Genomic DNA, 13,729 nt, shown 5'->3' with positions numbered 1-13,729 from the left:
GTTTGCCCCTGACCAAGTAGCTGCTCGGCAAAGTTGTAAAGCCGAGACCCCTCGGGCAGCCGCCCAAGATGAGCCCACCTTCCTTGTGGAATGGGCTTTTACAGATTTTGGCTGTGGCAAGCCTGCCACAGAATGTGCAAGCTGAATTGTACTACAAATCCAACGAGCAATAGTCTGCTTAGAAGCAGGAGCACCCAGCTTGTTGGGTGCATACAGGATAAACAGCGAGTCAGATTTTCTGACTCCAGCCGTCCTGGAAACATATATTTTCAGGGCCCTGACTACGTCCAGTAACTTGGAATCCTCCAAGTCCATAGTAGCCGCAGGTACCACAATAGGCTGGTTTAAGTGAAACGCTGAAACCACCTTAGGGAGAAATTGAGGACGAGTCCTCAATTCTGCCCTGTCCGTATGAAAAATTAGGTAAGGGCTTTTATAGGATAAAGCCGCCAATTCTGAGACACGCCTGGCTGAAGCCAGGGCTAACAGCATTACCACTTTCCATGTGAGATATTTTAAGTCCACAGTGGTGAGTGGTTCAAACCAATGTGATTTTAGGAACCCCAAAACTACATTGAGATCCCAAGGTGCCACTGGAGGCACAAAAGGAGGCTGTATATGCAGTACCCCCTTGACAAACGTCTGAACTTCAGGAACTGAAGCTAGTTCTTTCTGGAAGAATATCGACAGGGCCGAAATTTGAACCTTAATGGACCCTAATTTTAGGCCCATAGAAAGTCCTGTTTGCAGGAAATGCAGGAAACGACCCAGTTGAAATTCCTCTGTAGGGGCCTTCCTGGCCTCACACCACGCAACATATTTACGCCAAATACGGTGATAATGTTGCACAGTTACATCCTTCCTGGCTTTGATCAGGGTAGGGATGACTTCATCCGGAATGCCTTTTTCCTTCAGGATCCGGCGTTCAACCGCCATGCCGTCAAACGCAGCCGCGGTAAGTCTTGGAACAGACAGGGTCCCTGCTGGAGCAGGTCCTTTCTTAGAGGTAGAGGCCACGGGTCCTCCGTGAGCATCTCTTGAAGTTCCGGGTACCAAGTCCTTCTTGGCCAATCCGGAGCTACGAGTATAGTCCTTACTCCTCTCCTTCTTATGATTCTCAGTACCTTGGGTATGAGAGGCAGAGGGGGGAACACATACACTGACTGGTACACCCACGGTGTTACCAGAGCGTCCACAGCTATTGCCTGAGGGTCCCTTGACCTGGCGCAATATCTGTCCAGTTTTTTGTTGAGGCGGGACGCCATCATGTCCACCTTTGGTTTTTCCCAACGGTTCACAATCATGTGGAAGACTTCTGGGTGAAGTCGCCACTCCCCCGGGTGGAGGTCGTGTCTGCTGAGGAAGTCTGCTTCCCAGTTGTCCACTCCCGGAATGAACACTGCTGACAGTGCTATCACATGATTTTCCGCCCAGCGAAGAATCCTTGCAACTTCCGTCATTGCCCTCCTGCTTCTTGTGCCGCCCTGTCTGTTTACGTGGGCGACTGCCGTGATGTTGTCCGACTGGATCAACACCGGCTGACCCTGAAGCAGAGGCCTTGCTTGACTTAGGGCATTGTAAATGGCCCTTAGTTCCAGGATATTTATGTGAAGTGACGTTTCCATGCTTGACCACAAGCCCTGGAAATTTCTTCCCTGTGTGACTGCTCCCCAGCCTCTCAGGCTGGCATCCGTGGTCACCAGGACCCAGTCCTGAATGCCGAATCTGCGGCCCTCTAGAAGATGAGCACTCTGCAACCACCACAGGAGAGACACCCTTGTCCTTGGAGACAGGGTTATCCGCTGATGCATTTGAAGATGCGATCCGGACCATTGGTCCAGCAGATCCTACTGAAAAGTTCTTGCGTGGAATCTGCCGAATGGAATTGCTTCGTAAGAAGCCACCATTTTTCCCAGGACCCTTGTGCATTGATGCACTGACACTTGGCCTGGTTTTAGGAGGTTCCTGACTAGGTCGGATAACTCCCTGGCTTTCTCCTCCGGGAGAAACACCTTTTTCTGGACTGTGTCCAGAATCATCCCTAGGAACAGCAGACGTGTCGTCGGAATCAGCTGCGATTTTGGAATATTTAGAATCCACCCGTGCTGTTGTAGTACTACTTGAGATAGTGCTACTCCGACCTCTAACTGTTCTCTGGACCTTGCCCTTATCAGGAGATCGTCCAAGTAAGGGATAATTAAGACGCCTTTTCTTCGAAGAAGAATCATCATTTCGGCCATTACCTTGGTAAAGACCCGGGGTGCCGTGGACAATCCAAACGGCAGCGTCTGAAACTGATAGTGACAGTTCTGTACCACAAACCTGAGGTACCCTTGGTGAGAAGGGCAAATTGGGACATGGAGGTAAGCATCCTTGATGTCCAGAGACACCATATAGTCCCCTTCTTCCAGGTTCGCTATCACTGCTCTGAGTGACTCCATCTTGAATTTGAACCTTTGTATGTAAGTGTTCAAGGATTTCAGATTTAAAATAGGTCTCACCGAGCCGTCCGGCTTCGGTACCACAAACAGCGTGGAATAATACCCCTTTCCCTGTTGTAGGAGGGGTACCTTGAGTATCACCTGCTGGGAATACAGCTTGTGAATGGCTTCCAATACCGCCTCCCTGTCGGAGGGAGACGTTGGTAAAGCAGACTTCAGGAACCGGCGAGGGGGAGACGTCTCGAATTCCAATTTGTACCCCTGAGATACTACCTGCAGGATCCAGGGGTCCACTTGCGAGTGAGCCCACTGCGCGCTGAAATTCTTGAGACGGGCCCCCACCGTGCCTGAGTCCGCTTGTAAGGCCCCAGCGTCATGCTGAGGACTTGGCAGAAGCGGGGGAGGGCTTCTGTTCCTGGGAAGAGGCTGCCTGCTGCAGTCTTTTTCCCCTTCCTCTGCCCCGGGGCAGATATGAGTGGCCTTTTGCCCGCTTGCCCTTATGGCAATACTTCCATATGCCGTTTGGAATCCGCATCACCTGACCACTGTCGCGTCCATAACCCTCTTCTGGCAGAAATGGACAGCGCACTTACTCTTGATGCCAGAGTGCAAATATCCCTCTGTGCATCTCGCATATATAGAAATGCATCCTTTAAATGCTCTATAGTCAATAATATATTGTCCCTGTCCAGGGTATCAATATTTTCAGTCAGGGAATCCGACCAAGCCACCCCAGCACTGCACATTCAGGCTGAGGCGATTGCTGGTCGCAGTATAATACCAGTATGTGTGTATATACTTTTTAGGATATTTTCCAGCTTCCTATCAGCTGGCTCCTTGAGGGCGGCCGTATCAGGAGACGGTAACGCCACTTGTTTTGATAAGCGTGTGAGCGCCTTATCTACCCTAGGGGGTGTTGCCCAACGCGCCCTAACCTCTGGCGGGAAAGGGTATAATGCCAATAATTTTTTAGAAATTAGCAGTTTTTTATCGGGGGAAACCCACGCTTCATCACACACCTCATTTAATTCATCTGATTCAGGAAAAACTACAGGTAGTTTTTTCACACCCCACATAATACCCTTTTTTGTGGTACTTGTAGTATCAGAAATGTTCAAAACCTCCTTCATTGCCGTGATCATGTAACGTGTGGCCCTACTGGAAAATACGTTTGTTTCCTCACCGTCGACACTGGAGTCAGTGTCCGTGTCTGGGTCTGTGTCGACCATCTGAGGTAACGGGCGCTTTAGAGCCCCTGACGGTGTTTGAGACGCCTGTACAGGTAATAACTGATTTGCCGGCCGTCTCATGTCGTCAACAGTCTTTTGTAAAGTGCTGACACTATCACGTAATTCCTTCCATAAGACCATCCAGTCAGGTGTCGACTCCCTAGGGGGGTGACATCACTATTACAGGCAATTGCTCCGCCTCCATACCATTTTCCTCCTCATACATGTCGACACAACGTACCGACACACAGCACACACACAGGGAATGCTCTGATAGAGGACAGGACCCCACTAGCCCTTTGGGGAGACAGAGGGAGAGTTTGCCAGCACACACCAGAGCGCTATATATATAAAAGGATAACCTTATATAAGTGTTTTTCCCTTATATAGCTGCTGTATAGATTTATCTGCCAATTTAGTGCCCCCCCCCCTCTTGTTTTACCCTGTTTCTGTAGTGCAGGACTGCAGGGGAGAGTCAGGAAGCTTCCCTCCAACGGAGCTGTGAGGGAAAATGGCGCCAGTGTGCTGAGGAGATAGGCTCCGCCCCCTTCTCGGCGGCCTTTCTCCCGCTTTTTTAAGGAAAAATTGGCAGGGGTTAAATGCATCCATATAGCCCAGGAGCTATATGTGATGTATTTTTTGCCATCTAAGGTGTTTTTATTGCGTCTCAGGGCGCCCCCCCCAGCGCCCTGCACCCTCAGTGACCGGAGTGTGAAGTGTGCTGAGAGCAATGGCGCACAGCTGCGGTGCTGTGCGCTACCTTATTGAAGACAGGACGTCTTCTGCCGCCGATTTTCCGGACCTCTTCAGTCTTCTGGCTCTGTAAGGGGGCCGGCGGCGCGGCTCTGGGACCCATCCATGGCTTGGCCTGTGATCGTCCCTCTGGAGCTAATGTCCAGTAGCCTAAGAAGCCCAATCCACTCTGCACGCAGGTGAGTTCGCTTCTTCTCCCCTTAGTCCCTCGGTGCAGTGAACCTGTTGCCAGCAGGATTCACTGAAAATAAAAAAACCTAAAACTAAACTTTTTCTTAGAAACTCAGGAGAGTCCTAGAATGCACCCTTCTCGGCCGGGCACAAAAATCTAACTGGGGCTTGGAGGAGGGTCATAGGGGGAGGAGCCAGTGCACACCAGGTAGTCCTAAAGCTTTTACTTTTGTGCCCAGTCTCCTGCGGAGCCTCTATTCCCATGGTCCTTTCGGAGTCCCCAGCATCCACTTAGGACGTTAGAGAAAGTATTTTATATTGAATGCGGTAGAGTACAGGTAACCAATGGAGGGACTAACAGAGTGGATCTGCAGACGATGAACGTCTAGTGAGGAAGATTAGCCTCGCCGCAGCATTCTGAATGGATTGTAGTGGTGAGAGTCTCGTTTTGGGAAGACCAGTTAGGAGACTATTGCAATAATCAATGCGGGAGATAATGAGAGCGTGGATTAGAGTTTTAGCAGTGTCTTGTGTAAGGTATGGTCGTATTTTGGATATGTTTTTTAGATGCATGTAACATGATCTTGAGACAGATTGAATGTGGAGAACAAAGGACAGATCAGAGTCAGGGATGACACCTAGGCAGCGAGCTTGTGGGGTAGGGTAGTCGAGTTTTCAACAGTGATAGAGATATCAGGTTGGTACCTACTATTGGCCGGTGGAAATATAATTAACTCTGTCTTTGAAATATTCAGTTTGAGGTGGCGAGATGTCATCCAGGATGAAATGGCAGAAAGGCATTCAGTGACGCGGTCCAGTACAGATAGGGACAAGTCAGGGGAGGATAGGTAGATTTGAGCATCATCTGCGTACAGATGATACTGAAAACCAAAATAGCTGATTAGTTTACCAAGAGATGAGGTATAAATCAGGTGGGGTTTTACTTACATATAAACATAACTATATTAAAGCAGCCTGTGGAAGCGGGCACGATTCCTCATCCTTCTCTCTTTGGGATGACCACGGACAACACAAACAGCGGATGAGCTGCAAGACGATATGATTGCCGTTATATCTGATACTTCATTGTATTCACAACCATAGACGCCTATTCCGTGGGTGCTCATGGGCCTGAGCAACCACGGACAACAAGGAGCACCCACGGAACCAGCCACTGCCCCAGTATGTACCGCTAGCCATCGGCCGCAGCCCCCGCAGTGGATTGAGAGGCGCTGGGGGCTGCGGAGTGTGGAAGCGCTTCCGTACAGTGCAGTGTGAAAAACCCTACCAAAAATGGCCACCGCCAAGGAGGAGACAGACACTAGAGGTCACATTTGACCTCTAGCGCCTGTCTCCCCGGCAGTGGCCATTTTAAGGTATTTTTTTACGCTGCAGTGTATGGAAGCGCTTCCCTCTTTAAATGCACAAAGAGGGACAGTGCCGAAAAGGGGCATGACCTATATAAAAGGGCCGTGGTCTCGCGGCAGAGCCACGATCGCGAGTCACGCCCCCTTTTACCGTAACTGAGGGGGCATGGCCAGCGCTCTGTGAGCTGCTGGCATGCCCCTCCACCCTCTGTCACCTGTGAAAAGATGCTGCGCACATGCACACAGCGTCTATTCACCGCTGCGCAGCAGTGACAGGAGCCTCCCAACTACCCCCTCCCACCGCGGGGCACTGCGGCCCGCGGGTGGGCAGCCGGACAGTCCCCAAAAAACGGGACTGTCCTGCGAAAATCGGGACAGTTGGGAGGTATGTATTTAGCGATACCCGCACCCACCCACCCATACTTTACTGGACCGCTGGCAACGCGCATGAAACCCCTGGCAACACGCATAAAACCCCTGGCAACGCGCATGACACCCCTGCAAGCATGGAACCCAGAGCATGAAACCCCTGACCAGGTGCATGAAACCCTTGGCAACGAGCATGAGACCCCTGACAACAGGCAGGTAATTTAAAAGTAATTAGAAGTCTTACAGTGTGGCATCATTTGTAAGGGGCATTATTGTGTGTGGGGCATAAAATGGTGTCAGGGCCATAACTGTGTGTGGCATAATATGTAATTGACGTTACGGTGTGTGGCATAATGTGTAATAGGCATTACAGTGTGGCATAATGTGTAATAGGCATTACAGTGTGGCATAATGTGTAATAGGCATTACGGTGTGTGGCATAATGTGTAATAGGCATTACAGTGTGTTGCATAATGTGTAATGGCCATTACGGTGTGTGGCATAATGTGTAATAGGCATTACGGTGTGTGGCATAATATGTAATTGACGTTACGGTGTGTGGCATAATGTGTAATAGGCATTACAGTGTGGCATAATGTGTAATAGGCATTACGGTGTGTGGCATAATGTGTAATAGGCATTACAGTGTGTTGCATAATGTGTAATGGCCATTACGGTGTGTGGCATAATGTGTAATAGGCATTACAGTGTGGCATAATGTGTAATAGGCATTACAGTGTGGCATAATGTGTAATAGGCATTACGGTGTGTGGCATAATGTGTAATAGGCATTACGGTGTGTGGCATAATGTGTAAAAGGCATTATGGTGTGTTGCATAATGTGTAAGTTGGATTATGGTGTGTTGCATAATGTGTAATAGGCATTACAGTGTGGCACAATGTGTAATAGGCATTACGGTGTGTTGCATAATGTCTAATAGGCATTACAGTGTGTTGCATAATGTGTAATAGGCATTACGGCGTGTGGCATAATGTGTAATAGGCATTACGGCGTGTTGCATAATGTGTAATAGGCATTACGGTGTGTTTCATAATGTGTAATGGGCATTACGGTGTGTTGCATAATGTGTAATGGGCATTACGGTGTGTTGCATAACATGTAATGGGCATTAGTCACTGCCGCCTGTTCATTCCCGCTCCCGCCGAGCACCCACCAGCAAAAACATAAATCGGCACCTATGTTCACAACCAACGTTGGGCAAAAGTGCAGATTTGCAAGAAGTGTATTTGTTACATGCTTTTTAAAGATATCCGTTGTCTGCAAAGAAGTGTGACGGATGTACTTATATTCTAGGTATATGTTTCATCTTGCATACGTTTGGTTTGTATACCTGATAATGACAGTTTTCTTGCTCCTTACATAAAAGAGAATAGTTTAATCCAGAACAAGGGAGAGGTGATATGAAGCATTCTGTATGTGCAGCTGCGTCTTGTAGTTGTGGCTATACAACATGTCTTACAGATATTACTGTGCGGGGAACGATGGCTAGCTGCTGTGTCAGGGTACTCTGACCTTTAGTGGTGTATTGCAAGGATACGTAAACCGGTATACTGTACAAATATGGAAAATTCTCCAGAAATTCCCTACAAGCTCTGGCAGAGATTTATTCAGAGTCGTAAATGATGTTCTAGGAAGATAATCCGTGTACTACAGCCCAGCAGTAGAATACACATTCCATACCATGCCGTTCATACTGCAGCAGGTGACGCATTGCGCTTTGCTGCAAGCATTTACTATACAACTTCCAGGGTCTGTCAGCAGAAGGTCAGGTGATCTTTAGACGTCATAGGCAGTCCACAATGGGGCTCATTCCCAGTGCTGAGCGCGTCTGTTTTATTTATGTAACAATACGTCTCTATGCAGATGTTGGTGGATCTTATATCTATGACTGCAAATGATTGGGAGGTGGAATGTGGGATGAAAAGGTTTTAATAAATGTAGGCTGAGTATAGTAAAGGTATAGTCACATTATGGCTATGGCGGACGCCCTGCCGGGAGGAGTAACGCTTGTCTGTCTGGAGAACCGGTGCAATGAGACACATTGAGGATGACGATCGTCAGAACTACAGAGTTTTTACGCCATGAGACACGTGGTGTGACTTAGACGCCACACCACGGATAGCTAGTTTGTCGCATTCAATTTAAGCACTAGAACAGGGTAGACGGGTCAGGGGTGCTACCAGCGGTTGGTCTTCAGTTTGCCGGCTGTCGGGATCCTGGCGCACAGTATGCCGGCATGCCGACACCTTCCACGACCCCCCCTGGAGGGAGGATAGATAGCGCGGCGCGCGTAGCGAGCCTGCAAGGCGCTCATTTGTGCTCGCCCAGCTGTCGGTATGCCGGCGGTCGGGATTCCGGTGCCAGTATGCTTGGCGCCAGGAGCCCGGCCGCCAGCATACCCTACTACACCCGCTACCAGGGTCCCCCTCCCCAAGGTTTGTCTGCGGCCTAATTTTTGTTCAGGTTATGGCTGGGCGACCCTCAGTCGGCTCAGGGCTCTCTCAAGACGGGGACCGTCTCCTGAAACCGGCTGTGTGTGGCCCTAGACAGTCACCTAGCTTGCATAATGGAGGATTCTAGCGGGTCCCTATAAGGGCCACAGGTGGGGGGAGGGTAAAAATAGGCAGAAAAATACAGAGAGGAAAAGCCACGTAGAAAATCAGGCCAGTATTATCGGGGGCATATCTTGGAAACACAAGAAGACAAAGGCCTGTAAGTAGTGCTTAACAGTAAGTAGCCCATCAGATGGCAATTAGAGCCATACATTTCACTATACCACTCATGCAGAATATAGGACCTTAATTTCCTTTATATGTAAGTTTACTGTGCATTGTGATTGTAGCACCACAATATTACTAATGGGTCAGACATGCCAGTTTCCTGTCACAGGCCCATCTCTTCTCGGGAGGAAAGTTTGGATTGTAATTTCTCCATATCTAGTTAATCACGTTTAGACCACCTCGTTAGCAGATGTAGCTACACCCTCTTAGCAATAAGCCTGTGTGCACCCTACACATGTGATGCCTCTGCGATTAATTCCAAATACAATTTGACCCTGTGTGAATTTTTTACTTTAATGATCATCTCTTGGTAAAACACAGATTTTAAAACTTTCTGCTGTATTGTATTTTTGTGTGTTTAACTAAAGATTACTAATAAAACATTCCACAGCTCACACACACTAGCAGCAGCAAACCATGAGTTTTGAAGACACAGATCGCAGGCTCAGACAATCTGTGTTCTATCCTGCCGGGGTTCCCGCAAGGCATACCTCCCAACTGTCCGATTTTTACAGGACAGTCCTGTTTTTTTATTTGACTGTCCCGCTGTCCTACCCACTGGCAGCTGTATCCCGCAATTGGGTGTAAGTTGGGAGACCCCCTGCCACTCACTGCTCTGCTTTCCAGAGCAACATTGAATAGATGTTATGTGCATGCGCGCAATGTCAATTTACGCCAGGAGAGAGGGACTGGGGGCAGGGTGTGGTTCATCAAATCGACAGTGTCTAGGTCGACAATGTTTAGGTCGACCACTATAGGTCGACAGTCACTAGGTCGACATGGATGGAAGGTCGACAGGGTTTCTAGGTCGACATGTGCTAGGTCGACAGGTCTAAAGGTCGACATGAGGATTTTTTTTTTGTGTGTCGTTTTCTTCGTAGAGTGACTGGGATCCCAAATTAGTGCACCGCGTCCCCTTGCATGGCTCGCTTTGCTCGCCATGCTTCGGGCATGGTGCCTTCGCTCCGCTACCGCTTCGCTCGGCACACTTTACCGTTCCAATCGTAGTCCACGTGGATCGTTAAGTATGAAAAAATTAAAAAAAAGAAAAAAATTGTGAAAAACTCATGTCGACCTTTAGACCTGTCGACCTAGCACATGTCGACCTAGAAACCCTGTCGACCTTCCATCCATGTCGACCTAGTGACTGTCGACCTATAGTGGTCGACCTAAACATTGTCGACCTAGACACTGTCGATCTTCAGACCGGATCCCCTGGGGGCATGCCAGAAGCTCCCAGAGTGCTGAGCATGCCCCCACAGTGACAGAAATGGGGGCGTGACTCACTGTTGTGGCGTTCCCACAGAACCACGCCCCCTTTCCATCAAGTCCATGCCCCCTTTTTTGACAGGTGCGCGCAGAAGTCCTGGGACTAGGACATTAAATGTTAGGCTGTATGCACAAGGATTTGCTGAGAGTCGACAGCAGAGGCTGGTGAGCCAGGACAGAAGTCATAGTGACTACAGAAAATCACTGTCCTTGCCCAGAAATTCTTTGGTGGTCCTCTGGCTAAAGTGAAGATTCTAAAGATTGGGGAGATTTGATTTATAATGCAGGGTAGCGGGAGATAAGAGCTTGAAACTGGACTCTCCCACAGAATCCAGGAGGGTTGGCAACTATGCATATGTGTAGTGCAGACTGCCATAGAGCCCAGAGTGTAGACAGCACAGAGTGTTTCCAGTGCAGTGTCTCAGCACAGCAGCTACAGTAGCTCATAGTTTCTATTTCTGAGTACTTCAGGTTGCAGGTATGCCTGGTAACAATGGACAGACCATATTTCCCTACTCTCCTGGATTTTCAAGGGGAGTCCTGATTTTTTATGAGTTCTCCTGGATCCTGTGAGAGTAGTCAACCCTTCCGGATCCTGCCCACTACCACATATTGTGTTGATGCAATTATCAGCCGCCAATATTACTGACTGGTATCACTGTGCAGTGACCGGGGGTGCAGAACATTTACATTTGCCCACTGTTTTATTTGGGATTTTGCAGGGAAGTTTTATACAATTTGTGGCAACATTATGGAATTCTATATTGTGTAATATTCTCTTTTTTCACACAGGCGGGATGCACAGAGATCACCAGTTCGCTAACCCCGTACATGTGGATGAGATTATAGACTGGCACTCAGTGGTGATGCGATACCTGTCTCTGAAAGTACAGACAGACGGGGTCAGTCGTGGGAGGGGCGCTCCTCGAATCACGGAGAAATGCAGCAAGCCACCGCATCACCAAATGCTCAACGCCAAACTGCGCAACGGATGGCATGACCCGCCCATGCAGTGACCCTGTAGCCACCAGCCATATCTTTTTCTCAATTTTCTAAACTACTGGTAAACCATGTGGTTGCTATGGGCAACACACGTTTCTTGTTCACCAAGTTTCATAAACACCTCCTTCATTCACCTTCAAACAAGAACCATTTCTCCGGCACACAATAACCCTCCCAGATATTCCCGCCCAGTCGCTGTAACTTGGACCGGGTAAAAAGAACATAAAGACGTCTATGTGGATTAGGGGCGATGTGCCGTTGGAACACGTTGGAACCCCAACATCACCCGATTTGAGCATAAGTACTGCATATTGGTGGACACGGTTCATGATGTAAGGGGTTAATAACTCGTGGCTCACGGAAGCAGAAAAGTATTATAACATAGAAACTTTTATATTTATATTTTCAAATCGTTTAAATGCCCAGATAATATGACGTAGTATTCAAAGAGCGACATAATCCTAACCCAGCAAATGTATTCTTAATGTACATTTTCACCTCGCTCTAATTTAAATATTCTAGAATACTTAAAAGAATCCTTAAACAATTATATGAATGCAATAGCCATAATAGTGCAATAAAGTGTGCCGTTCGTTTCAGGGAAAATTCCCAGCAATTTTAAAGTTATTTATTTGTATCTGCGCCTTACAACCACCCAGCTCCTAATTACGTACATTGCTGTCCAAGACGTAGGTTATGAGTCACTATGATTGGTCAGTCCAGTTCAGTGGTATCACTCTAATCACTGCAAGCTTGATACTAGGCAGGGGCAGTATAGGAGAAGAGGGGACCCATGTCCAGGCTCCTTGCGGCCCCCCTCCACTTTGCGACGCAGTAGAATTTGGCATTGAGCCAGAGACTATTGCGCATGCGGGGGTCTCCAGAAACATGACGAGTGTAGGAGGAGTTTTCCATAATGCAGCAACAAGGGACATATTGTATATATGAAAATGTGAGTTCTGTCCTCCGAGTATTAAACATTCTTATCTCCGATGTAGTGGCAATAGGGATAATTTTTTCACTTAAATGTGTAGAGACACAGGCTCTGATTAGAACCCATCCCGGTGATCAGGAAGAAGTAAAGTGATTGGCGTCGTTATGTGCCTTTGTAAGGTTTATGCCCCAAGGGGGCATGGGCGCAAATCTCTGGTACCACCCTTGCACCCCCGGGCCCCTACAGAGGCCCCAGGCCCAGATAAATTGTACCCCCTCTCCCCCCTCTTTGTCCACATCTACTTCAAGCTTTGTAATACCTTGTAACCAATGGCGGATTTTACCTATGGGCTGGGGATCAGTACCAGTCATAGGTCCCAGTGGCGGCTGCACTGTGCCCCCTATGGGTGGGTGCCATAGCTTCTATGGTAGGGGTGCGCCTTATCCCTGAAACTGCCCTCACTGCATTCTCAGCAATATTGGCTCAGTCTCCACAATGGCTGCCTCCAGTGTGTGAGGACAAAGAGTGAACGGTCCATTTTGCCTCTGTCACTTTATACTCTGCCTTACATATACCTCAAAGGCCGCTGACACCAGATGAACTGTGTTTCATCTGCAGATCTGGGGCTCATGCTTCTCCCACCTTATGGGAATAAACATAATTTTACGCTAGTAGGAGAAACTGAGAAATGTGTGAATTGTTTATGAATAGGATATTCCCTGGCCTGTCTTTGCGTCCAAATGTTCCGGCATGATTGGGAGTCTTGTCATGTTTCTGTAATGAATCAATAAACTCTCGGATATTTTATTTGGCTGTCGGTACATTTCCTGACGTGTGAGAGACAAAAACATCTCATCCAGCGACTATAGGAAGTTATTTGTGGTTAATCACTGTGAAAAAAAAAAAAAAAGATTTCTGAGATATTATTTTTATTTCCCCCAGACGACAGGCGACCTCGGAATCTTTGACTTTGATCATTGAACGTTGTAAAAAATAAATTAAAAAAATGTATTCCCAAAGCTGTGGAAAACTGGCGCAAGTTGTTACAATTCTTAAGAATGACCTGTAGAGGTTGTCAAAGAGCATTCTGGGAGCTTTAAATTAACGTTCTGCTTTTGCCTGTACACGGAAAGATGGAGACACTCGTGGCGACTGGCAAAATTATGGCAAAAAGCTTTTTTTGGCCATCTTTAGATGATGTTATCCAATGGACAGATGTAGTCACACATGTAATGTGCGGCTAATCGCACCCGTGATTATCTTGTCGCGGGCAGCGAGCTGGTACGTACGCACCTGTGTATATTTGCACACGCTGCCATAAGCTTTACATTGTGCAATCTCAGGTGCGGATAGTCACAACCAGGCACACTTAGTCCTAGATTTATCAAGCCT

The 13,729-nt window shown here is 48.0% G+C and overlaps 1 protein-coding gene across 3 annotated transcripts in view; it reads left to right on the top strand.

Annotated features, from left to right (window-relative positions):
* LOC134927139 (serine/threonine-protein phosphatase 6 regulatory ankyrin repeat subunit B-like) overlaps positions 1 to 13,144 on the top strand; it is a 223,420-nt gene extending 210,276 nt beyond the window's left edge. For all 3 annotated transcript variants that reach the window (XM_063921203.1, XM_063921202.1, XM_063921201.1), the window contains one exon: positions 11,194 to 13,144. In XM_063921203.1, coding sequence (XP_063777273.1) covers positions 11,194 to 11,417 — 224 coding nt within the window. In that variant the 3' untranslated portion in view covers positions 11,418 to 13,144. The remainder of the gene's footprint in view (positions 1 to 11,193) is intronic.
* Positions 13,145 to 13,729: the final 585 nt, after the last annotated feature.

This window comes from Pseudophryne corroboree, chromosome 5 (assembly GCF_028390025.1).
Source record: "Pseudophryne corroboree isolate aPseCor3 chromosome 5, aPseCor3.hap2, whole genome shotgun sequence".
NCBI classification, from domain to species: Eukaryota; Metazoa; Chordata; class Amphibia; order Anura; family Myobatrachidae; genus Pseudophryne; species Pseudophryne corroboree.
The sequence above is the reverse complement of the archived record's forward strand: the minus strand, read 5'-3'. Positions and strand labels throughout refer to the sequence as shown.